Below are 26542 nucleotides of genomic sequence, written 5' to 3' on the forward strand. Positions count from 1 at the left end.
TCTCTGACATCCAGTTCAGTAACCTGCACAACAGCACAACTCAAAAGACTTAAATACAGATCCCTAAAAATTGCCTTTGCCTCAAAATCAATTCCATATCTTTGGCTGGACCAAAAATAAAACCCAAAGTAAAGATTCTGAGGAGAAAGATATCCTGCATTGCAGGCTTGCACTATTTAGTGATAATAAAAAGGTTAAATACAGGCATGTGCATACAACTTCGCTGCCTATAGCCAGGGTTATGAGTATAACAGTATGACAAAGCTCAGCAAAGGCTACTTGAGAAGAGTCATCACTTCCATGACCTTGACACTGGTTGGTCCCACAACTTCTATACAATTTAGCGATGTGCGAGAACAGATGATGGTGCAATACATAGAAATGGCAGCATTTAAAATTCATAGTAGCGTAAGGCCATTACTTTTCCCAGCGGGCCACTTGAACTTTAATAATGTCTGACCTAGTTGGCCAATAAGTTCTAGCAGCAGACAGAGGAAAATTGCCAGTATTAGATACTGTTTGATTTTTCATTTAGGAAGACTTAGAAGTTCCTTTAAGAACAGAGCACCAATTCCTCCTGTAGACACCTAATTTTTTGGTGTCTCTTGTAACAAGCAATACATTTTAAAACAACCACAGACTATGAACAATCTGTATCAGATGTGAAAAAGAAATTTGCAGAAGTACAAATAACCAATGATACCAATATAATGCTAGCTCTTTGCAGAGATAAATTACACCTTCTTTTACCCACACCACAAAAACCTGACTTCCAACAGCAATAATATAAGTGCAACAAAAAATACACCATATTCAAATGATTACAAAGTATTTATGAATAATCTCCCAACCTGAAAAGAGAAGAACAAAAATGCAGGTTTTCCATTCACACATATATGGCTATGATAAGAAGATTAGCATCATACTTTAACAGTGGATAAATACATAACATGTTAAAAGTCACAGCAATAGCAGCAATAGAAGAATAGCAGGCCCAAACCAAAAAGAACTACTTTTTCAGTCTTATAATCTTAGAAAGCAATTAGTAAAAATAGACAGCAATTTGCCTAAGACATTGTTATGATATAATTTTTTTCTGGAATTAAACAATGCTTGCTGCATGAATGTTTGGAACCTATTCCAATGCCAAACCCACCCAGAGACATCTATAAGTAAATATTATTTCACTTACGTTTCAAGTCTCTTCCATTAAAATATAAAACTGTTTTTTAAGGTTGAGTTTTCAAACTGGAAAATATTATCAGATGTAATACATGACAATATATATTCACAATAAGGGCTTAAGTAATACATCGTCAGTGCTAAAACATGAAATTAAAACTCCCAAATATTCTGACATCAGGCTTCAATGACTATTGAATGTCCTCACATTACAGACAGCAGAATTTGTCTGGTCCCCTTCAAGTATCTAGTCAAAGAATCCACTGACAAAAGAATCTGATAGGAGTCAAAGAGGGTTTGTCGCCACATACACCTTGATAATCTCAGTATAGTCCACCCCATCTCCATTTCCTGGTATTCTCAAGAATTCTGCTTTTAACTCTACCATTAAATTTTTTGAGAAAATCAAATAAAAAACCACAATGCTTGAGACTAGCAAAAGTAGATGATTTTTTATGTCCTTGATTTCAACGACTCCGAGTTACTTAGCAAGAAGAAAATTTTCCTAATATCCAGGAAAGAATCAGTGAACGTTCCAAGCAGCATACCAGAGATGAAGGAAAAAGGCAAAATGAACTCCTCATTTGCATTCAACTGTACAGTTATCCACACTTTATTTCAATTTACTTCAGTTAAGACTGTACCACAAACATGTTTGCAAATTTGACATCTTTATCTTAGTAGCACAATCTAAATGTTGAACCATTAGGCAAAAATACACTAAAGTGTTCCTTATCTGATGTTGGTTGTGTGAAGAAGGATGTTCCTAGGGTGCAACAGCAATGGACCTCAACATGCAGTTATGCCAAGGAAGATACAATTTAAAGCAGGGGTTTATCCTTCTCCTTTCACATCTGCCCTACAGATAGGGCCAAGGTCCACACATTGAAAATATACTCAGCAGGGTATTACTGAAAAGCAATATTTTAAATATTTATTTCATGTTCATCCCCTCATATTGTTTGGATTAGTCTATCATACTACTTCCTCTTATGCCCAGGAAAAGAAATAAATCAGGAGAAGTTAAGGGAAGTTTTTCAGGCTTCAATCTCAAATTTACTTACTGTGGACAAAGGGGAAAATAATTCTACTTTATAGCTTTTTTTTTCAACAAACTACATTGTCCTGTACAAATTAGGTGTTTTTTAGTTTAGAAAATTATTTTTAAGAATGAATGGCAATTCAGAGCTCATTAGATTGTTCATGTTATATTAAAAAATTAACTTGCATGTAAAAAGCATATCTGTGTTGAACTAAATAAATCCCTAAACACCCTTAAACAATTTGCTCCTAAAAATATATAATCAAATTTAGAAAACTATAAACTACATTTAAAATTTATTATTTACAAGCAATTAATTACAAAGACAGCCAGGTGGCTTTCATTACATAAATTACTGTTAATGACACTTGCCTCATGCTGCTACTGTATTTAGCATTTGCATGCATCACATGTCAAGCACACACACTGTTGCATAGGTTCCTCCAGGGTAAAAAGTGAACAACTTAAGTCAAAAAAGTGTCCAGTTACCAAATCAAAACTGTTAATTCCTTAAAGAAGTCAGGATCTTATTGACTGTCCCCATCCAGGATATATTCTGAAAAACACATTCAGGATAAATTTCAAGAATTAAACATGGATGATATAGAAATGATAGTTTTTAGCAAACTCCCATTTTGGTTTGATGCAGATTCAAGGCAAGAGATTAATCCATTTATAGGTAGCTCCCTTGTGATTTTGGAGCCCTAAACAATGCATATAATTCAAAAAAATTAAAAATGTTAAGCTATTTGTAATTATTGACCAAAACAAAAGGAAAAAAAAAGGCTAATAATTCTTGTCTACCTACCCAACAGTGCAGCATTTGCCTTGTATATCTAAGTTGTTGTACCATGCATGCAGATATTTACAAAGCCTACTTTCAACCCCAGGGATATAGCTTATGTCATAGAGGGAATAAAGTCATTTAATGCCACTACTTACTTCCCCTTTAAAAGACTGCAGAAATGCACAAGAAGGAAAGCCAGCTATTTCTTTTTACTAGTGTTCTTCCAGCACCCTTTTAAAAAAAGCTTTCTATCTAAAACTGGCAGGCAATATGAAGGGAACATCACAAGAGCTGATCACAACATTACATTAGTGTATCCTAAAACTTCTCTAACCCTTCCCACTCCTATCAACAGGCTTTTCCTTTCCCTCACTCCCCTCTCTGGTAGATTTTTCTGGTGTTCCTTATACTGCCCTGAAAATACATACAGTGACTGTAAGCTTTGTTTCCCACAGTGCCACTGCAGGGAAGGCTGTCTTTCCAAAACTCTTACTTCATGGAACAGAATCTAATGAACACTAATGGAACAGAATCATTTATGATATGAACAGTCAATAAGACTGACTACACAGTATCACCTTCACTAAGCACCAAAATTTCACCAGTTTTGTTAGAATGAGCCTAGAGGTTTTGATAAATAAATGTGGAAGCCAAGGAAGAACCAGCATTAGTTCTCTGTTAAAATAAGCTGATCTCAGCATGCATCAAGTAGTATGGCATGACTCACTGGTACTTCTTAAATGTTTGTGACTTTTAAAAAACATAATAAAATCACAAATTATCATCTTTATATTAAGTCCATAAGAACAAAAGTAAAAAAAAAAAAAAAAAAAAAAATCAATGAGAAGAGTGTTAAATAAACTTGATTCACTGGAAGTCGCTGAAAATTTCCTGATAAAATCCTTCAGGCAGCTTTCAAAAATGCCTCACACAAAATACGCAGCCCTATCTTCTCATATTCTGAGTTTTAATACACTACAATAAAGCAGCAAAGGCCATAGAGCCGTCTTCTCTTTCGGATTAATCTTCATTTGTTCTTCACATTTAAATATCAGGTCTTCATACGTTACCAAATTTCTAAGAGTGGCAAAGTAACAGAATTAGAACTTCAGAAAATAGTGAAAATTGAGAGAATGAAATATTCTCAACTGGAATGTTTACATGTCTGCACATTAGCGAGTAACTAACAACTTACATATACACGTTATACATGTCATATCTTATAAGAGCGTATATTCTTATAAAAGAGATCTCTACTTTTAACTAAAGGGTACCAATAAGAGGATGTTGAGATCAAGTTTCTAGTTTTTAGAAACCAAAAGATTTAGAGTGAAGAAGGAAGCTAAGCTATAAATTAGTACTTTGGGGTGGATATCCTTTGTTTTCAAACTTACCTTTCTAACAATAAGTAAAAGATCCCTCTATCAACTTTTATTTAGAAGTAATTTCTCCTTCCTCATGACAGTAAAATTTTAAGGCCAAGAGGGGAAAACATGGCATGAATGCATTTTTTATCACAGCAGATATGTAAATACTTTTGTCTCTCTGTACCCCCAAAGTATTTTGTTAATGCACCTCTTTCCACTAAACCAACTGCAAAGAAATATTTAACCTAAAGTTATGGCTGTTCATATGTAATCTGTTACCTGGATTTAAAAAAAAAAAAAAAAAAAAAAAAGGCAGAAGGCCTCTCTATCCTCCTAATCACCATATCAATGACACATGCCACAACAGAGAAGCACTAGTTTATTTGATTGATCATGGTAGATAAACTCCAAATAACAGAGAAATTAACAAATGCTTGACATTTGCTCAACATCCATTATTCTGACACTGCTTTCAGGATTTCAAAGCCTGGGAGTATGCTTAATCAACATTCATATTCCCTAGTGAGCTACAGGCACCATATTGCGCCCCGCCTTAGTACTGATGAAAACTGCATATTGGCCATTTCCAAAATGTTCTGGGACTCCACGCAGGGCCCCTTCTCTCCCTTGTTCCTGTTCTGCAGTTTTCTTTTAAACACTTCCAAGACAAAAGCATCTGCCAGTTTTTCTCTCTAGGGATGTATGCAAAATGAACTTAACAGTTTTAAGGCAAGAGAAACCCTCACATCTAAATTCATTCATAGGACAGAAAAGGGCCTAAGAGGCCTCTCTAGGGACAAAACCCTGCTGAAATTTTCCCCGACAACAGTGGGAGCTTTATAAAATCTAAGTCCAGACAATTTCCAATTCAAATGCCCAGCATAGCATGACCTTTGTCAGATCTATGAGCCCTAGATGCACCCACTATTTTTTTATTCTAACCAGCACAGACATTAGACAGGGCACTACTGCTAAGCAGGAGGTTGACTATTTGCATGCTCTTCTATTGTGAAAATGTAACAGTGACAGCACTGTGTCGAATTCTTTTCCCCCTAGAACTTTAACTCCATAGGAGAGGCATAGCTGACAGATGACTCTCCCAACATCTGTGTTATGTACACTGCACAGCTGAGGAACCTTGGATCACTGTCACGGCTTCTCAGAGATGACCTACACCTTTCTTATAGCTACACATGATCAAAAAAGTAAAATAAAAATCTGAAAATGCTTTTTCTTAAATGAAAAGTAAATATGGCAAGAAAGATTAACATAATTTAGTCATTAAGCTGTTCACATAGCAGCTCACCATATGTTGTATAAATGTCCTATACAAAATAATTTATCAGACCTGACACGTTGCACATCATATTGTATTATTTAATATGCTTACTAAAATTTCATGGATCAAGCGCCACTTCTGAAAGCATACAGAAAGCCCTAGAAGATATTTCTTCATCTTCTGTGATTTATTTTGATTGCCTTTTACAGCTACATGATAAAGTAGAACTTGCAAAATTACGAGGTTAGGGTTTACACAGCTTTTGCTTCATATACTATAACAATTAGCTTCATGTCTATATAACATTTTGCTTGCATTTAATATTCAGAAGCACATTAAAATAAGCATGCTGCTTTCCACTGCATATTTTAATAATTTCAACTGGTTATTTCAGTAAACATCATGATCCACTAATGCAAAGTTCCACTGAGAGATATCCTTGAAAAAGAAATTAAACAGCTAAGAATTACAAAATAAACTAACACAAACAAGTAATATGTGATACATGCTGACCTCCCTAAATCTGTCTACATAAAAATATATTCATTTTTACACAGTAGCTGAAACATTTGAATATTATCTTTAAATTACTGTGATTTAAAATGTTAGAATGACTGGCATCTATTGCAGATAAATGGACAAAATTGTCTATCCAGAAACCTTGAAACCACAAAAAATAACAATGTGTAAGAATGATCGTCTGTCACTGTCGAGGTCTGTGTCTAAATAGTAAATTAAAACAAAAAGAGTAAGCAGGAAGCTTGTGAATAATAGTTGTTGGGCAACCAATGGAATTTGTTTGGAAAAAAATGTTCAGCACTTAGATGACATATCAAGCAGACAGATATGGCTAGAAAAATATTTAGACTGAAACTATGCATTTATTCCATAAAGGACCATTTTCCTTTCTTTCTCAGACCACTGATGCCAAAGGAACACAATATAAATGAGATAAAAATGTAGCCCAACTTACTCTTTTTGGTCAACAATTATAGTCTCCTGTTCCTAATAAAAGGATAAAGGAAAGCATATTCCTGTGTTAGATCACTCATTTCAGTTAGGTCACTGAACTCCATATGGACTGGAACTTGCTTGGCTTATTGGGAGTCCCTGCCAACTGGTCAAAACAGATCCTCCTTTTTAAGCTCTGTATGAACCAGAGATCTAGCTTTCAAGTCTTTTTTTCTCTTTTAGTATTTTGTGTACCCCAAGAAAATGCACTTGTTTAGGAGGACATACTGCTCAGCTGTGTTGAAAGCTGAAGAAGAGCTACATTTACAACATGCATTTTATATTAATGCCAGAAATGGCTAACGTTCAATAGCCATTTGATATATAGGAACATACACGCACTCTGCCTATTAGTTACTGTACTCTCCACAAGTTATAGTGTGCAAATGAGCATCTGTATTCCACAGAAGAGATGCAATAAAAGACTGGATGTTACCAGTATCAACGGAGGACTGATAAGAAGTTCTGCCATCTCCCAGCCAACCACAAATAGAAACAGAGATACATGATGTCTTTATTGTTGTCTGTGTCTTCAATTAACAATAGGGAACTCCAAAGGACCCTTTATAGTAATCCAGTCACAGGAGTATTACCTCCATCCTGGTCACAGTTTCTATGTTGCCTGGTTTCAGACATGCTGCATTGCATAAGACAATTCCTTTGCTATCACATGGGTCTTGTTCAAAGGAATATTTGATAACATTTTGCTTTCTGTGAAAGAAAATATCTTATGATGTCTTAGGACATTTTTGTTCGGTGTTGAAGATTTTGGAGGTATATGAGAAACCAGGCCATCAAATGCTTCCAAGACTTTGAAGGCCTAAATACAGATATGCAAATAGAGGACAATCACCCAAACAATAAATTCCTCTTCAGCACTTCATCCTGATCTGAAGCCTTTTTCCACTTTTGGATAGACTGCAACACTTAACATTCTATTCAGATGGAAAGGATAAAGCAAGATAGTGAAGTTCAACAACTCTCTGGTACAAAGAAATGAGACTGTCACTATCAATCAGGCTACTGGATATCCTGGTGCATGCAGTGGAAGGGACAGTATCTCCCTCTCATATCAAATCATTTCTCAAAATGTTATGGACAGAAGAATTTTTAAAAAAGGTTGCACCAAAATAAAACATAAGATATGTAAAAATGCTTCAGTTGCTTACAAACAGAAGTTTTTTTCCTAAGTTGTTCACAAACTGTAATGTTTTTTCCCACAACAGGCAAACACTTCCTGTTTGGCAAATTTAAGACTTTTGACAAGAAGTTCATTTACTTTGAATTCCTAATTTGAAGTCCATGAACAACAAGGACTTCATGAGATCCAAGCTGAAAACTAACGACAGAGCATACCTAAGGGAGATTGAAATCTACTTGTATGGTACCAATTAGTTAAACAAATACATGAACAAGGCTTTTAACCATCACCTGATCAGAACACAGAGCATTATCTTTCCATTCTTCTTTCAATTCTTCTATTGTTTTTCTTGGTAACAGTACTCAATCAGGCTTGTCTTAGAATACAATTTTATTAGGATCAGTTCTTGTGTTGCATTTTCTTACAGAAATTAATCCTTAGCATTATTTCACTCAGTTTAGAGTGTAACTCAAGCTTCTGAAACTTTCACATTGCAAATAAACATAATTATAATACTTTCACCAGGAACTTAAAAAATAAACAATTAAAAAATTACTCTTATAGAAGCATATATGCTGTTTTTTAAAGAGATGCTATAAGCCATAAGGGGCATATATCAGCACCAAAATGGTTGTAGTCATTAATTTAAGTAATAAATCATAGGTCCTGCCAACAATGACAGCAAACAGATGCTAACAAGAAAATGTATTATTTAATATGTTGTGCGTTATAAAAATCTAAGCATTTAGGACCCTTCTTAAATTTTTATAATAATATGCATTTTATACATTACTGTTTTGACACATACAAGAACCAAATTTATAGGTCTCATTCAGGACTTGCTTTCTCTTCTGTGAATACAGAATGGATTCCTGAGAGAGAAAAGGCTCAAGAAGTCAATGTTTCAAATAAATGTATGCAACAAAATCAAGTTGTGTGTCTTGCTGTCCTGAAGTAAATATCAAAAGCAGTGAATTTCATTAGAATATGAAAATCAACTTATTTGCTTTAATGTAAACACAAGTTTTTCCCTGAAAGTTGGAAGGAAAATAAAATAACTATGAAGTTTATGTATGGACAACAAAAGATCATAACATTTGCCATTAATTAAAAAAATAATTCTGTACAGTCCTTACATACAGAGATTTAATATTGAGTAACTCTCAATAAGTCTGCCAAGTTATAAAAACAGCAATTTTATTTTCCATTGTGTCTTATTATTTGTTTCTTGTATCAGTTTATATAGTACCATATAATGTTACAATTATTTTCACCAAAAGCATCACTTGAAAAATGCCAAAGCAAAAACAAAATCTATGCTAGCAATTAAAAATTTGATCTGTTCCACTCCTTCCATTCACAGCCACCTCTCTGGACCCTAAAAGCCAGACAGAATTATTATCTGATTCTGGTACTGACACATGAGAGCATAAGAAATGCAATTTTGCCTTTTGGCAAGCTCTGCCACACTAAACAGAACCACTGTGCAAACACCTTTCCCAGCCCTGCATCTCTGCTGCTGTACAGCTTGCTGCATAAGGTCCCTCTGCAGGAGGGTCAATTGTTTCTAAGATCACCACTGCTTTTTCCAGACATTTTTGTTTTGCTTTATGGAAACTATTTGGAAAAATAACACCCCTGTTTCATTCTGATTTTCAGTGAACTCCTCTTGTTATCAGCACAGTTCCTTTCTTGGAAGCACTTCACTCAATGCTTTATAACACTTGAGAAAGCAGTGATCAGAGTATGGAAACTAAATTTTCTTCATTAAATCTACTGAAGCAGATATTAAAAATGCATTTAATATACTGGGGATGGCTGGTGGGCATCACTGACTGTGACAGGCCAGTTACTGATGAGCTGCTGTCAGACGGCCTTCTCAGCAGGGATCTGTGTCTAAGGCTGCTGAAGGACAGCAATATCTTCCCTTGTGTGTAAGCTCTATTCATCTCCCAAGTATTTACTAAATCACAGACCTCTGCACACAAACCCAGTGTTTCAGCGCATGCTAACAAATGATGGATGGCCTAGTCAATTCGTTATGTCCTGAAAGCGTGATTTCCTGCCATTCCAATCATCAAACCTCTAGAGCCTTCAGAGCTGATCAGTCCTGGAGAATATATTTTGCAGGCTCTATTAAAGGAGTAGAGGTTCTTTCCATTAGTCTCAAACTTTTTTTTTCCCCCCCTGGCTGATTTAAAGAGAACTCTCCTTCCAACAGCACAACTGCTACCACTCTTCCATGTGTAAAGTATTCAGCCTTTGGTACATCAGTGAAATAGCACTCTTAAACACAAACCAGTTAAGAAGATGGATTTTGTTTGTGAGTACTATAAATGTGACAATATTTTATTTAAATTCATCTATATGTCTTTATTATGTAACCTAGACAACCCTCAAACCATTTTGTAACTTAGCTTTTTTGATCAAATACCTTTTACAGCAATGGAGTGCTCAAAAGGACCTGTTTTCTTTGTATTTGCCTAGTGAAACGTATCAGAACTCTCTTAATTACATTCTTCTTAAAAGCATAAGACACTTAGGAATAAACTTCCAATGTTCAAAAGACAGGCTAGCTGTCAAAGAAACAAAGCTTCTAGATTTCACCCTTTTCATAGCAAGGCAATATCGTGAACAATCTTTCTTCTACGCGCTAGAGGAGAAATTTTATTTACCTATTCAGCGATCTATAGGAACAGAATATACATACCTCACGCCTCTTATTCTGAAACACTGAGCCTCAAATGAAATAGCCCACAGCTGTTGACGAGTTAGCTGTCTACAGCATCACAAGTTTTTAAAGGCGGTATAACAGATATGAGTAAAGTTTAGGTAAATAAGCGTTTGGTTACTCTAAAGTGCAAAGACCTTGGATTTCTTTGCTTGCTAGGTGTGATCCAGACATAGCCAGTACAAACCAATCCACACTGCCCTACCATTCACCTCAACCTTGACCTGGAGATTAAACTCACTTTTATTGCACACAAAGGTCATCTGTGTTAGGTCAAAATTCAAAGTCCCTTGTCAGCTAAGGTTGATATATTCCAACCTTTCCTACTCTAATGCATCAAATTTTTCATGGTGAGGTCATATTCAGTAGACAGTGTATTCAGCAATTTATCGTGCCATTGTAATATAGCCCAGAATATGATTGTCCAAAAAACAACGCATGAATAAAATATTTTCCATTCTGATGTAGCAAATCCCCAACGCTCATAAAACTTGAACCTAGATTTGTTTCAGAAGAATGATACATTATGGAGCTGTTTCTAAAATACAATCAAGAATTACCATTTCTATCACAATATTCCTTAAATACAAGCAACATGAATATAATGGTATCCTAAAATCCACAAGTCAATTAAAAAGCACATATGGTCAGTGTTAAAACTTCCACTTCATCCTTCCTTAACAACCCCCATAATCTTGCCCTTAAATCTACAGACATCTGTTGGTCTGTCTGATGACACCAAACTTGCTTTAGAATGAAATACTTAGAAAAAGACTATGCCACAAGACTTATATTCTTATCCTACTGGGATTATCACATCCATGGAATTTGAGAAGTGTCAGAAAGTACAACCAAATTAAACCTCACAAAGCAACACAATAGTGTACATGGCGACAAAGACAATTCTCCCTGCTTTGACACATGAAAGGATTTTCTTTTTTTTTCCTTTCCCTTTTTTAATCTTCTTCTGCTCTTTTTCTGTTTTCTTTTTCCTCTTTTTTCTCCATTTTATTTCTTTTTCTCTTGCATTTTATCTCTTTTTCATCTTGTCTATATTCTTCTCTTTTCTTCCTATTGTTTTCTCTTTTCTCTGCATTTTTTCTGCTTTTTTTTTTTTTTTCTCTCTCTTTCTATTTCTTTTCTTCTGAATTAAACAGAGTACTTAACACACAGCTCCGAAAGACTCAGAATGCATTTTCAAATTACAGGGAACTAATTTCCACATCTGCTTTAAAAGGCTCTCTCCAATCATTGTATTTCACCATCAAATCTTCAAAGGATATAGGATTGGCTTCTAAGTGGTTTGTATAAATTCCTCAAGGCCAAAAAAAGGTTTCCCTTTACTCAGCCAAAACAAATTTCACAAGTGTAATAAGTCCTGTTCTGTGTAATTTTTATTTTTTTTTATGAAAAGAACTGTACTCCCATATGGTAGCACTTCACAAACTGTAAGAGGAAAAAATTAAGAGAGAAGAAAGAGATTTATCAGTACTCAAGAATTCAGGAAATAAAACTTTAATGCTCATTGTGTATTTCAAACAAAATTTCAAGACTAATGCTTAAAATAGGTTTGTATTTTGCTAGGATGGACAACTATGTGGGAGTGTATGTAAGGAAGAAAATGGTTACACCTATAAAAAATGTGACAAGAAACTATGATGGACCTCCTTCAAAATTAACTTTCATGCTGACACACACTTATGTATTACGCCTACTTTTCTATTAGTAGGTAATATGCAAACTCAAAAGAACCCTTCTATCTCTCCAAACAAAAGAAAGCACCCATGTCCTGAAAATCAAGTATTTACATGTGCTAGTGGAAGTTTTCTGCCTAAATCCTGTCTGTTGGTGTTGGGAAAACCACAAATGTAAGCAAAACTATATTTTCAATTCTACTCTGAAACCTCCAACTGCCTTAACTTTTAAGTCAGTATCTTCTGTTTAATTTAATGAATAATAAGAAGATAAAGTTTTTCTGAGTTATACACTGATATTGCTGATTTCTTTCACATAATACTTCACATTACAGGAGAGGATTGTTATCCTTCCTATTTCAGGTCATCGCACTAGCAAACAGTTTGTTAGCTAGTCATACCAAATCCAACCAATTACAAGTTCTTTAACGCTTGTTCACTGATATTAAGTGAAAAGAGGAACCGCCCACAGGTTCAGCCTCTCAAAGCTGTGATACAGTAGATTTTCTACCAAGGGTTCAAATAACAAGAATATTGTCAATTCTTCACATAATTACTTTGCACAGCTAATTTTTATTTCCTTTTAGGATTATTTAAAATATGCTACATTGTATTGTGGGTCACTTCTTAAAACTTGTTCATTGCTAATTCTCTTTTCAATTAATAACCCAAGACCTCTTTGTCATCTCTTATTATCAATCTGTTTACCTGTGAGGTTTACTGCAGCTTCAAGTACCTAACACATTTTAAATTATATTAGGCTTTTTTTACACAGACTAAAACAAACTCTGTGTCAAACTTTGTTTACTCTGAAATCTAATATAAAAGAAGAAGTATAAAACTTTGAAAATTCTACTGTTTCATTGATACATTAAATCCTCCAGAACATTTAAATACAGTACAGTGGTACAAAGCATTTGCCACATGATGAGATTGTTTATAGAGGCAGAGCATGAATTTATGTCCTTGTTAAATACTGAGAATATAGAAAAAGGGAGTTTAAAATGTGCCTTTAAACTTTTTTTTTCAGAGTAAGTTTCTAGCAATTGTAGGCACAAAGGTAACTTTCTAAATGAGATTTGCTAGATCAGTGTTTGCAGAGTAATGAAAAATAGCCTAGTTCTTCTGCTTTTCAAAATAATTAATCAACTATTTAGAAGAGCAGGGAGAGCAATAGAAGTTGTAAGAATAATGTTGGGTTTGCTAAGACAAGAATCTTTCTATGCAGAAGAGTGCAACTGAAGTGTCACACATCAGTAGGCTGCCTGCTCATAAATACAGCCTGTCTAATAATCCTGTGCCCAAGTTCAGAGCCTCGAATTCTGCAAGCCATGGAGGCAGCTATCTGCCCTCTGCTCATGAGCCTCCCTGCCAGTCTGCCTTCCTGGGTAACAGCAGCTCCAAACAGCACTAAAGCAAACCTTCCAGCTCAACTCAATCTGCATGCTCCATACACCAGAACACAGAATTGGAAAGAAAAAAGAAAAAAGGGTGATGAAAGAGAAAATCAGTTCCACCCTCCTGTTTCTCACAACCATCATGGGCTCATCAGTACATGAAAATCTAAGCAACTGCATGAAAGCAGAATAAAATTATTCACAAAGAAGCAATATATTGCTTATTTGCCTTGTAAATAAAGTTGGCTTCAAGAAGAAAATGAAAGGCCTATCCACCCCCAACTCTAAAAAACAAAACCAGAGGCAACGACGACACTGGAAAAGAGGAAGCAAAAATGCTCCCTCAGTCTTAAGCTGCTGTTAAAAGAAATAACATTCATACCATAAATTTAAACTTTTTTAGGACCTTTGTTTCAATATGAACCACTACAGAGAAAGTGATAAAATTGAGCAAATAATTAACAGATTATTTTTTTCCAACTTACATTGTAACACATTACTGTGCAGATACATTTTTTTAAAAACTAAACTCTTGCTGAGATGCTTTCCAGGCCTGCTACAATTTAATAAAGCTATCAATAATTTGCAGAAAGAGCAACACAGTTACTGAAAATGTGGGGAAAAACTGAAGTGATACTAAGTAAAAGAAGAGGTCATCAATGTAGAGGAATGTGCATTCCTTGACATGCTGTGGGAATAAAGTGTGTGCATTCCACTAATCAAATATGAAGTTACACACATTAATATCAAATAGTCACACTCAAGTATATCATTATGAAGCTGTGCATCACATTTTCTTCTTGCTTACTGGGAAAAAAAAAAAAAGGAAGAAAAATTAAAAAAAGTACTTCTCTTACATTTATGCTAGGTTCCCTTACCTTTCTGCTGTGAAAAAAGCTCCTCTTGACCACATGGAAATAAGTTTTCATGCAAGGGACACAAAAAGGACAGTACTTTTTGGAATAGATGCACGAAAGTGACAAACTGCACATAGCAGCTGATAAAAGTAAGCTGATAAAAGCCGCTGATACTTTGAAACCCTAGTACTTCGAAAATCTCTATAGCACAGTTAGCACTTAGTCTCAGAAACCAATGCTTCTTTTAAAGGAATGCAAGTGAAGGTACCTAAAGGAAAGTTGGGCTAGGGGCACCAAGTTAGTTTAAAAACTTGAAAAAAGGAAGAGAAACAATACAGACTACACAAATGGTGCTATAGAAAAATACAGCACTCCTCAATGGACTGAAACACTTTTCACAACAGTGTAGTGAAGTAACTTGAAAAGCATGGGTTTTGGAATCATTAAAAGATGCTCAAGGCTACTGAGACTACTTGAACCTTAAGTTTCTGGGATCTCCAATTCAAGCACAGCCTGGTATAAGAAACTCAAACACTCAGAACAGAACAAAGCCAGAACAAAACTCAAGACAGGATCATACAGAATTGGATCACCAAAGCTTACATCCTTAGAAAGCTTGGTAGAGACCAGAGGAAGACTATCATGGGTAACCCAAAATGTTACTATCCATGCCCAAAACTTGTTATGGCCTCTTTTAAGATCCAACACATCCAGAACTGGAACCACAAGGCAGAGGGGGCATTGCCACAGCCCCTTTTTAAGTTGGAGCTGGGAAGTGAGGAACAAACTCTGCTGGTAGGACTTGCTGAAAGTGGAGGCTCTGCTTTGGAGGGCTTACTTTGGGTGGGCTTTTTTGTGTTTTTTTCCTGGGCTTGCAATAGTAGCCACTTGGAAAAACTGCATTTCAGAGTCAAATAGTGTTTTGGAGCGAACTTCGCAAAGGTGTTGCTGATCGGTTGCTGGGACCCGGTCACCTCGTGTCAGCACTGACAGACAAGTGTTGCCCCCACAACACACCCACTGTTTGAAGACATCAGCACCAACATCAACAGAGTCTGGCAGGCAGCAGTGCTGACCCCACACGCACCAGCACTTCTCATCTGCCGCTAGAACCACTCTGAAAGCTCCTGCCTTCCCCAGGGTTTGCTGCCATCCCTCCTCTTTTTCTCCCAGACCGCACAATTGCCTTCAAAGGCACCAGCTCGGGGGTAGGGTCTGATGCCATTTTCCTTTCTTCCCCTACAGCAGTCAGCCTTGGCCATCTTGGAAAGGGTATTTCAGACACTTTGGGTCTCTCTTTGTTCTGGGGGAGTTGATAAGATATAGGAATTTTCTATCTAGTGGTTATTTACTGTTATTTTTCCTTTTGAAGTTGTTAGTAAACTGTTATTTTTGTCACTTATTTCTACTCATATTTTGTTTCTCCTTATTGGCAGAAAGGGATCAGTGGTAAAAAAAGAACTCTATTTAAGAGTGTTCCCCTTTAAACTGTCTTAAACCAAAGCAAAGATTTGGTCAAGAAAACTATAATATTCAGTCAGAATTGGAAACAAAGAAGAATAGGAAAATATGTACAAGGTATATGTTTGAGAAGGGTCTACTCAAAAGTCAATTATGTTCTACTGATAAGAAGCTTTAGAAAAAGTTTCTGAAAGAAACAATGTATTCTGCTATACACAGAAGAATTGAAACAACTAAAACAGTAAGCAGTTAAACTGAAGTGCTAGAATATCAGTTAAATGAATTTAACTCTCAGAACACAGACTTTTCAGGGCAAGTTAAAACAGTGTTTGAAAAAACGATAGAATTTTAAAGGTCTAACCTCTATCTTGTCACTGTAAATAGGTAGCACTAAGGTGATTTGTAGCTAAAAGATTCTACTTGTAGGCAGCTCTAACCACCATATAAGAGAGATACCTGCACTCAAAAGAAAGATTTTAACTATCTCAGAACATTTCCTGCAGTGGACTAGAACCTGTTCTACAATGGCTTATTCAATTTAGACATTAGCTCTCATCAAGAAAAATAGTATCTCAGAAAAGCTTGAGCCCATAGCTGAAGGGAAAGCTGAAGAATAATACAGAAGTAATACTGAAGAGTAATACAGAAGTAACAAAGAAAACCACAGATTATTAGCAAATAGAAAAATTCAGGTGAGAAACTAAGCAGAAAAGGTGCTACAGTTCAACAGAAAAGCACAACACTGAACATACAGAATTATCAGTCCAGTGGCATATGCATGAAAAACATCAAAGGAACTACGGATCAGTGATCCAATATTGGCAGAGATTTATTGTGCTTAGTGTTCAAAATCACATTTTGATAATCCTCAGGTCATCCAAATACCCTGGTGTTAAATGGGAACATGTTAGGAGACAACTGCTAAGGATGTAACAAATACCTTAAGAATAAAGAAATGAATAATACATTCGTAATTGCCAGGCATGAAATACAAAGCACAGCATTAACAGAAAAGGAACAGCAATTTCCCAAGTTTTTGCAAAATAACTGGATTTTAAGCAAAGTAGATTAAATCCGTGTTGTATGGAAAGTTACAGTGTTGTAAAATATAAGAATTCCCAATGCTTGTATTAAAATACTTATAAATAGTATGAGAAGTAATTTAATTTTGACTTTTTGACATTAATAAGTCACATGACAATACTTGTTTGAAGTAATAATCTCATCTCCTGAAATAGTTCAATAATAGTAAAGCACAAACTACTCTGTTGAAAAATTATTTAGATTCACAGGTCAGGTTGGCAGCTACCACCCAGCATACCTGTACATTAAACTGTGGCAATTGTTTACAGAAATTACAATTTATTCTTAGGGAGAAACTGCAGAACAAGAGTAGACCCTTTCACAAAGCACGAAAGAGATTTTATACAAATTAGGAGCATAAAATGTGAGGCTTCAGGAAATAAAACAGCTGAGGGAGGAACAAGAGATAAGACAGCATTAGAAAAAAAACTGAGCAGATTAATGCAGAAATCCAAAGACTCTCAAGATCTATGAGGCAGTAGGAACCAGAAATATTTGAAAATTGTCAATTTATGTATTGCATTACCAGTGGAATGCCAATCCTTCCCGGGGAAAGATTGAAAGTGCAAGGTGAAAGCAGCTATTATGGATGTTAGTACTTTCCAGTTTGAATCAGCAACTGTTACCATATAATAATGAGAAACCGGCTATGGACACTTCCATCACACTGCAGGTACCATGACAGATTCTGGAATATTTTTTTAAAAAGACTGAATTAGGAAGTTGGAGGGGGGTGGGGGGAGGCTTTAGTTGATTCAGGCTTTCATAAGGAAAAAAAAATCCAGCCAGTAAGTCGAGTCAGACTTTCTGGCCTAGAGAGAATGACAAAATTTCTAAATTATAAGGAAAACTTACTTGCTCCATAGTTATCAAACACATCACTGAAAAAGCCTCTCCTTTAAGATGGCATACAAGTTTACAAATCTCTGCAGCTGGCCTCTTTTACAAGGTAAGGGTTATAGAGAATGCCTGTTTTCCACATCCTAACATGTATCTACTTCAATACACTTTCCTTACTGCTAAGGAAAGCAGTGGCCTTGGAATGTATTGTTTATCTTGCGCATCTGACCTGCTGTGGGAAATAAACAAAAAGACAAACAAAGAAATATCACATTCCCAGAAAGAAGATGCGCAGCCATCCTCAAAATATACTTAAGACAGGCATTTAAAAAAAAATCCTATCAATTCATCCCTCATACAGAAGATTTTGGCCTTCTCGTAGCATGGGCAAACAAAATTCAGGAGAGAACTACAAGCAAAATTCAGAACAGGCCATTCCCATGCAATAATGTGAATAACAAGAGAAGAGTATAGTCACTTAAATATGGAAGCAGCTACTACAGCTAACCTTTGCTCTTCAGTGTTCACCACACTTGAGCCAGCTCCTTTAGGAAAAAAAACGGAATTCTTTTCCTAATTAACCCTATACTGTTACTTGCACATAGTTGTTCAGGAGTCATCAAGTTCTGAAACAGAGGAGTCAGTGGATCTATTGCAGCACGGAGTGGACTGTAAAAGTAAAAGGTATAGAAAAGCCCAGTCTTTTTTGGATAAACCTGATTAAAAACACTCATGTGCCTTATGGATCTGTCCTGGAAGCAGGTTCCTAAAAATAGTGACTGACCTGGGAAACCAACCCAAATTCTAACCTTCTTTCCAGACAACTTCATAAGGAGAGTAGAAAAAGAGCACATGTGCATGTTTGCAAGCACACACAAATACACACAAACACTCTCTCCTAATTTCATTAGAACTGAAATGATAAAGCCAAGTCTAAGCTCCTTAGACACATGTTGTTATGGTAAGTGCTTTTCCAAGTTGCAGAGTACTGAGCAAGATGAAAAGGAAAGAATTTCACTGGACAGTTTAAAAGCCTAAGTTAATGTTGGCTTTTCATCCACTTACTGTAAGTTACACAGAGCATCAGTTTCTTCTGCCACACTTGTGGTTAAGACTAGCAAGGTTCATACAGGAAGTACGTGAATGATTTTCTGGTTTGCTAATTTCTCTCTCTCACCAAAGCAGATACAGTATGTAACCTACATTTTTCTGTATTATTTCTGGTGATTTTAGAAATAGCACCACTCTTTTTCCCACAACCAAATTTGCTTTCCTGTCCAATTCTGCAATAGCAACCCTTCCCTCAAATCTGAAAAGAAAGTGATAAACCTTGCAACTTTGCTTAAAACTCTGTTCTAGTTGGTAATAAATAAATTTCAGCATTGAAGATTGATGCATGGAGCACATCCTGTCATGGGTACCTTTCCATCCTAGCCCATAGTCATTTGCAAATGTCTTCGAGAATTCTGAATACAGCTCAGGCAAGGAAGTACATGAATGGCCATAGGTAAAAAGATGATCCCTTTTCCAGTTTCAGCTGGAATGCAGCAGCAAGGAGAGAATTACGAATCCAGAAAGTCCCTTCACCCTAAGAAACAGGGGCAACGGTATTGCAGGATGGATTTCACACTTGGCCTCAGCCACTGAGGTTCGGCCTTAGCTGTACGGCTTTATTCACATCGGATCTACTTGGTGTTTAAGAGGCTCGTGAAGGGCCCCAGGAGCTTTCACTTGGACGGGTGTCGGGGGCGTCGGGGGAAGCGTTCTTTATTTTGTGCCAACTCCTCAGGTCACGGAGGGTAGAGCAGTACCCTGCTCCCAGCGGAGCAGCCGCTTGCCGTCGAACACTGTGTGCGTGTGCTGGTGATTTTGTACCGTGTGGGGCCTGAACTGGGGCACCGGGTGGAGCTGGCGCAGCGGCCCCCGCGGCCCCAGGCCCGGCCGCAGCGAGCCCGCAGGCCGAGCCGGGGGCCGAGGCCCCGCGCCGGAGGGCGGGATACACTTACCTAGGAAACTTCTCCTTCAGCTTCCTCAGGCTCTGCCGGGTGGGCTGCACGTGCCCCAGGAACTGGGCTATCTCATCGTACTGGGCTTTGCTCAGCTTCATGCCTCGCACCGCCAGGGCTGCGCGGAGGCGGCAGGAGAGGCGCGGGACGCGCCGGGCGGCGAGAGGCAGAAGGCCGAAGCTGGCTGGGCGGAGAAACGCGGCAAGCCCGGGACACCCTTCGCTCCCAGGCGGGCGCAGAGGCAGCCGCGAGCCGCCGCGGCCGCGCTCCCCGCGGCTCCGCCCCGCATCCCGTGCGGGGCGGTGCGAGGGGGGCGGTGCGAGCGGCCATAGCGAGCCGCCATGCCGAGCCGCCCGGCTCTGCGCAGCCGCTCCGGCGGCCGCCAGTGCGCTGCTCTCCGCCGGCTCGGCCGCGCTGAGGGCAGGGCACTGGCAGCCTCACGCCTGGGGATGGGCCCTGTTTGGTGCCCCGCAAATCGCTTCTGCGAGCCGCCATGGTGCTTGCGAGGACGGACGGAGCTGATGGGGCGGTCCGGGCCCCCGGCGGGCAGAGGGGACCGAGGTGCTGGGTCTCGCTTCTGTGCAGGAGCGCCTGCGCCTGGGCGCCGGCTGCGAGTCCTGCTGTAAAACGTCTTAAAAGTGAACTTTTCAAGGCCCTTTTCACAAGTCACGCTGAAATGAGTGTTTCTTGCTGCTTAAAGGGAAAATTATACCTGTGGTAGTACAGCTGCTACTCGTAGTAGAGCTGTGGATACAGATAGGCCTGCAGCCTTTTACGTGCCCAAGGTAAAGGCTCCTGCTGAATTTTAGGAGAAAACGATCCAAATGTGTGCTTGGATTCCCTGAAAAAGTTTGTTAAGACTCAAACTTAGGCAAGCAAAATTATTAAATACCATTTAAATATTAGTAAGTATACTGCAAGTCGTAGTTTCTGTGCTGGGTGTTAGTAGTAATTATTATAACTTCAAAGAGAGGTATGCTCTCCTGTAAACACCAGAAAAAGACTAGTGCTTATGAAGAGAATTGACCATGCAGGCAACCAAGAAATCGAAGTACTCCCATTGATTGTGATTTAGTTGCATTCATGAGCTACCTACAGGCTACTGGTGTCCTAGTCCTGAAGTTTCCATCTGAAAAATGATGGATTAAGAGCTGAATTTCTTATTTTTATAGATTTTAGGTTCTGTTCTCTTGCTTGCTTTCTTAAAAGCTTTAGGATCACATTGGAGTTTTTTTCAGCATCTTAGCTAGAAACTTTACAGTTTATTGGAAGAGTACAAAATCTAGAACCTCAGTGAAGAGCAAATAGCATGGGTATGTAAGTAGGATCAGTCATTTAGGTTTCTGATTGAAAATGCTTGAAGAACCCTCTCTTGATCTTCTATGAATTTTGGTGAGGTTTTTTTGGAACCAGAAGCACTCCTAAGAACAGCTGTTTCTAATACTATGGCCTAAATATAAGCGTTTGAAACTTATTAATTACTTCACAGTAATAGGAAATGCAGTGAACATAAGCCAAATTACAGATTCTATTCCTCATACTGACACCAAAAAATAATATGTGAAATTGGAAGAGCATTCTTTTAACAAGGAGTGTTATTTAAAGATACTTTATTTTCTTTAGCTCTGTCGAAGAATGTAGTAGGAGATGTGCATGTTTGGGAGGAAAGATGGTGTTCTTTCAATCTGATATCCACTTTAAATGCCCATAAGGATATAATTTTCTTGAAACATAGAAAAGGTAATTTTCCCCTATCTTTCCAAATATGATAATTATGGCTTTTTCTTTAGAAATAGATTCAAAAGAAAATAACTACCATTACTACTGCTTCTTTAGAAACAATCAATAGTGCTTCTTTAAAAAAAAACAAACAACATTTTCCTGTTTTTGTTATGGCACAATTTCCAGTGAAGGTGTTTTTAAATACCTTAATACTGCTATCTATAACTTACATCTCTGTTCATTTTACTTGTTCACTAGTATATGTTCTTGATTTTTTTTTTTTTTTAGTAAGTCAAATGACAGTTCAGTCTACAATGCACAGAACAATAGGTTTCCTAACCTATTGTTGGAAATAGGTTCTAATATTGTTCTGCAATATGAAGTTATCAGTCTATGGACCAAACTACAAACATCTCATGTACATATTATGTATACATTGGATATATGCTGGAGGAATGTTCACAGGAAGTAGTTCCTGTGTGCTCGCTTTGTTCTTAGATGTTTATGTGGTATCTGTATGAGGCAGCTGCTCCTGATTTTTGCCTTGAGGTTGGTTTCTAGTCTGTCTATTATATAAACAAAGTTTCCTTCTGAGAAGAAAGTAAAGAGGAAAACAACTATGGGAAAAAACAAACAATGGTGAATGACAATTTGGGAGGAAAACTAAGAGGACCTGCAACCTATTGGGGGCAAATAAGGACAGGGAGACAGAGCAAAACACCTGGCAGAGGACTTCAGTAATGATCGTCCTTCCTTGTAGATAGTCTTTGGCAGAGCTGGTGTAGGATAATAACTAATGGACCTTTGTTCCATTGTTTTTTTGTTTTGTTTTACCTGGTAGTGTGTGATATTATGTGTCTTCTATTTAAGAAGATGATTGCATAGTGTGATTTACAGCTAAGTTCAGAGTTAAAATATCATTCTTTATTCTCCACAGAGCTTAAAACGACTATGTTTTGAGAATAGATAATTAGAGTATGATATTAATGAGGAGTCAATTCATGCACAAAGTGCAAATTTTCATTTGGTTTTTATGGCCTTACGTGCAGCTGTCGTTTTACTTTATCACCCCATTTCTTCATAGACAAAATCTCTGGTCCATGTTGCTTTCTGTAGAAAAATTAATGAAAAGACCTCTAGCACTCATATGTATTTTCCAATCTATTGATTGTAGATGCTAACGTTGGCAGCTATGCTAAAACTAGAGTCTCGTTTGCCACCAATTCCAGTGCTTGTTAGAATTGTCTAATGCTTTTAATCCCACTTCATTCAGTTTGGTGCATGTACTTCTAGAAGTGTTTTTCAGTTGTTTAATCTATGTCATGTTTTGGGTTTTTTGGGGTGTTTTTGGTTTTTTTGGGGTTTTTTTTGGGTTTTTTTGTGTATGTGGAATTCAGCTCTTCTTATTTGACATTTTTTCATTGAAAGAAAAACTTGATCTTGGTTCCACTTAACTTGGTCTAATAAACACCTCCACAGGATACCGTTGTTACCTCATAAAAAGGGAGAACCCTCAATTTATGTTCTAATTTATACCCATAGGTTTTAATGTACTTTCTGAAAGTGCTTGTATTGTGAAACAAACCACGATAGCTTCAATATGTATTAAACAAACAAAAAAGGAATAGTTGCTCTATGCATCGCTGTTAAACATTAACTGTTTTGCCACTTCACGAGACGGTAAGTCACCCTAAGTATTTTTTCTCTAAAAGTGTACATAAGATTCTTTGATACCACAACAATATGAAGAATGTGACATCAGTAGAAGTAATAGAATGATTATACATAGCAGAATACCAATTAAAAAGGGCAGGCATTATTTTCCTTCTGTGTCTACAGATTTTTTGCTCATAATTACAGAAGTCATTGAAGCAAATTAATCTAGTTTTCTGTACTGTTATTATACCTGATATATGTTTCTATAAAATACTTATTTCCTTGTTGAAGTACTTAAAAAAAAAAAAAAGGAAAAGTGCACTGCTACAGTATATTGAGAATGTTGCTTTATACTCTTAGGGCCTGATCTATGAACCATAGGAAGTCTACCAATTTTAATGGACTTGGGCCCCTTCTATGGTTCTTAGCTGCATGTTTATGTATTTTCCGTAACAAGATGTAAAAGATTGTTGAAAATGATGAGTTATTTAAAAATCAATTTCTGCAACTGAGATGGCAACATGCCCAAAGTGTTCTTACCCTACTACTTAACTTTCCTGTAGTTTCACATGGTGAGATTTCTGGAGCTTGGATTTGCTCTTTTAAGTCCTCTGTAGTCAGACACAGAAACCTACATGAAAATACCTTTCTGTTTTCAAATGCAGTAATTTTAAGTTATAATTATTTAATTTATTTAAAGTAATTTCCCCTCTTTGTCTATATTTGTTAAAACTGCATAAACTACTGGATACTGCTTTTTCCCCAAGGGATTTCAGCTTCATTCACTATATGGAAAAAAATCCTGTAGTCATGTGATGAATGAGATTTTTTTCTGAAAGACTCATGCCTTATTTGTTGCAGAATTTGGAATACATACCATTTGAATAAAGCAGGAAGTGTGGAAAGAAAACGTAAATTTTCTTTAAGATAATTGGACTGCTACTCAATGAATATGGATTCTGTCCTTGCCTCTGTGGACTTTTCATGTAAGTTTAGAAGTCATTTGATGGAATTTTCTTAACTTTTCATGTGTTGGGTTTTTTTTTTAAAACATGGTATGCATGTTATTCTGTGCCGGCCATCTAATTTAATTTTGTTGGTACCATGAGGTGTTGGCTAAAGAGATCATCCCAATCGGCTCTGGCCAGTTCCAGAGTAATGCCTTGGGCTCATGTCGTACTGCTACTGCTGATTGTGTGCATACATGATCAGACAGATCAGCTGATCCAGCTGAAAACAACATGCAAAAAAAAAACCACCTAAAACTATTATTTTGCATCGAAATCAACTGTGAATTAAACTCACTGAAAAGCCTTGAAAATGTAAGTGCCAACACATGGGAGGAAACAGGGTTGTAAGGATATCTCTCTCTGTTGATGATAGCAGAGTCTTGAGGGATTAACCTCACAAATTAGACCTCTAAATTAGGTGCCAGTCATTAGCAATATGATTATCCTGCATATGTTCTGCTAAGGGTTTACATTTGAGAGCGTCATTGAACTAAATGCTAAGCAGTACCAATGGAGCTGAATTTAATGAAAGTTGAACCTTGAACATACAGAGTACTGGGCACAGCACTCTGAAAAATCAGGTCCTTGATATATTCTACTGGAGAGCCCAAATCAGTGAACAGCTTTGGGCTAAATCTTTCAATTTTGATTTCTCTCATACACATATATACAAAGTAAAAATATATATACACAGATGTACAGAAGTATACAAAAGTATACATGACAGAGGAGAATATGTTTTGAAAATACATCTATTACTATGTATTTTCTTGCTTGTGCTTATTCAGTAAGATGCTATGATAATGCTTAATATGTCTGACATGGACCATTGGCAGTAAAGAATAAATGAGGCCAAATTTTGAATTTAAGAATTAAAAATAAGTACAGAAGATGTACACTATTTTCTGTGTAAGGCAAAGGGGGGAAAATTAAGCATTAGGAATTGTTTTGTAGTACGTGTAAAGAGTAGGACTGAAATGAGGCTGTACATCAAAATGTGTGGTATAATGTACAAGTTTCACAGTTTTTCACATAGTAACAGTGATGTTATGATGTATAAATAAATCAAAATTAACACAATTATTAATACAACTAGTGAAATAAGTATACTTACTAATAGATTGCATTATGTTTTTTTGCTAATTAGCAAAATTTTAAAATTTTGTAATATATTTCTATATTGTTATGAGACAGCAATTCTCTGCTGAATTGCCCCAGTTACTTTTACTAACTTAACAGAAGCATAGTACCTGAGAGTAACTAGGTGACTTGTCTATATCTCTTCTTACAGCCAGAAGAATTTCAAATTGAAAAGTACAAGGCTAGAACTGGATCCAGTATTATGCTTTATTGCTTTCTATCAAAATCTCTGAAAGAGGAACAAATTCTGCCTAAGAATGAATTGTGAAAGAGAGAACAGATTCCCATAAACTCTCTGATTTATCCAGTACCTAACAACTGGCAATATAAACTTAAATTTTTAGAATTGTTTGCTGTTGTGTTCATTTGTGTCTTTTTTCTGTCTCCCTCCTTTCACACCTACACAAAGAAAATAAAACAGGAAAGGCATAGCTTGCAGTGAATGACCAATGCTGTTTTGATTTTAGTTGGAGCTATGTATGATTAACCAACCTGAAAATTAGGACCTTATTATGCATTGTCAGGAACTTTTAGGCATATAAGGTTTTAGGGAAGTTTGGGTTATTTTAGATCAGATAAGCTTTGAAGATGGACACAGAAGTAGATTAAAGGTGATTTTTTTCTTTCCCCCAGTACTGAAATTTCTATTATCACCTTATACTTATGAATTTCTATTAAATAGCTGAGTTTCCTTTCACTGTTTTTCTTCTAAAATGTGTAATGCTTTACTTTGCATTATTCAAAATTCTTACCTCTCATTACATATCAAATATTTTCACTGTTATAGAATTGGAATGTTCTTTGAATGCATTATCGCAGAATCAGGAAAATGTTGAATGCAGCTAACTTTGATGTCATGTAGTCAAACTGATCAGGTATGTGATAGTATCAAATATAACTGCACTGTATCATACCCAAATATTTCTAATTTGTTATTGTAGATTTCCCTAATGAGGTTTTTATAGTCTTCATTGGTACCATGTTCCAGTATTTTATTCCACTTGGACTTGGAAAGCTTCTTTCTAATATCTGATTCCAAGCCTATGGATTGCAAATGAAAGCACTTTTCTCTGTGTACTTTGAGGAAATGGGAAAATGATAAATCGCTGGCTTTTTTACTTGTTTCAGGATTATTG

General features: G+C 36.7%; 1 protein-coding gene and 1 long non-coding RNA gene across 6 annotated transcripts in view; one reads left to right on the plus strand and one right to left on the minus strand.

Annotated features, from left to right (window-relative positions):
• The window catches only part of CDIN1 (CDAN1 interacting nuclease 1), a 125781-nt gene extending 105625 nt beyond the window's left edge, over positions 1 to 20156 (minus strand). Inside the window, exon 1 of one of the 4 annotated variants that reach the window (XM_015629869.3) lies at positions 19879 to 20152. In XM_015629869.3, coding sequence (XP_015485355.1) covers positions 19879 to 19979 — 101 coding nt within the window. In that variant the 5' untranslated portion in view covers positions 19980 to 20152. Of the gene's footprint in view, positions 1 to 19878 lie in introns of all 4 variants that reach the window. The other 3 variants (XM_015629868.3, XM_019006886.2, XM_033514982.1) reach the window with 3 other exon arrangements.
• A 90-nt stretch (positions 20157 to 20246) lies between these two features.
• LOC107205304 lies at positions 20247 to 25752 on the plus strand. 2 transcript variants are annotated; one of them, XR_001521914.2, is made up of 3 exons: positions 20247 to 23280; positions 24118 to 24242; positions 25558 to 25752. It is a non-coding gene; the product is annotated as an uncharacterized LOC107205304 (long non-coding RNA). The 2 variants fall into 2 exon arrangements; XR_001521913.2 differs by having other exon boundaries at positions 20247 to 24242.
• Positions 25753 to 26542: the final 790 nt, after the last annotated feature.

This window comes from Parus major, chromosome 5, assembly GCF_001522545.3.
Source record: "Parus major isolate Abel chromosome 5, Parus_major1.1, whole genome shotgun sequence".
Classification (NCBI taxonomy): Eukaryota; Metazoa; Chordata; class Aves; order Passeriformes; family Paridae; genus Parus; species Parus major.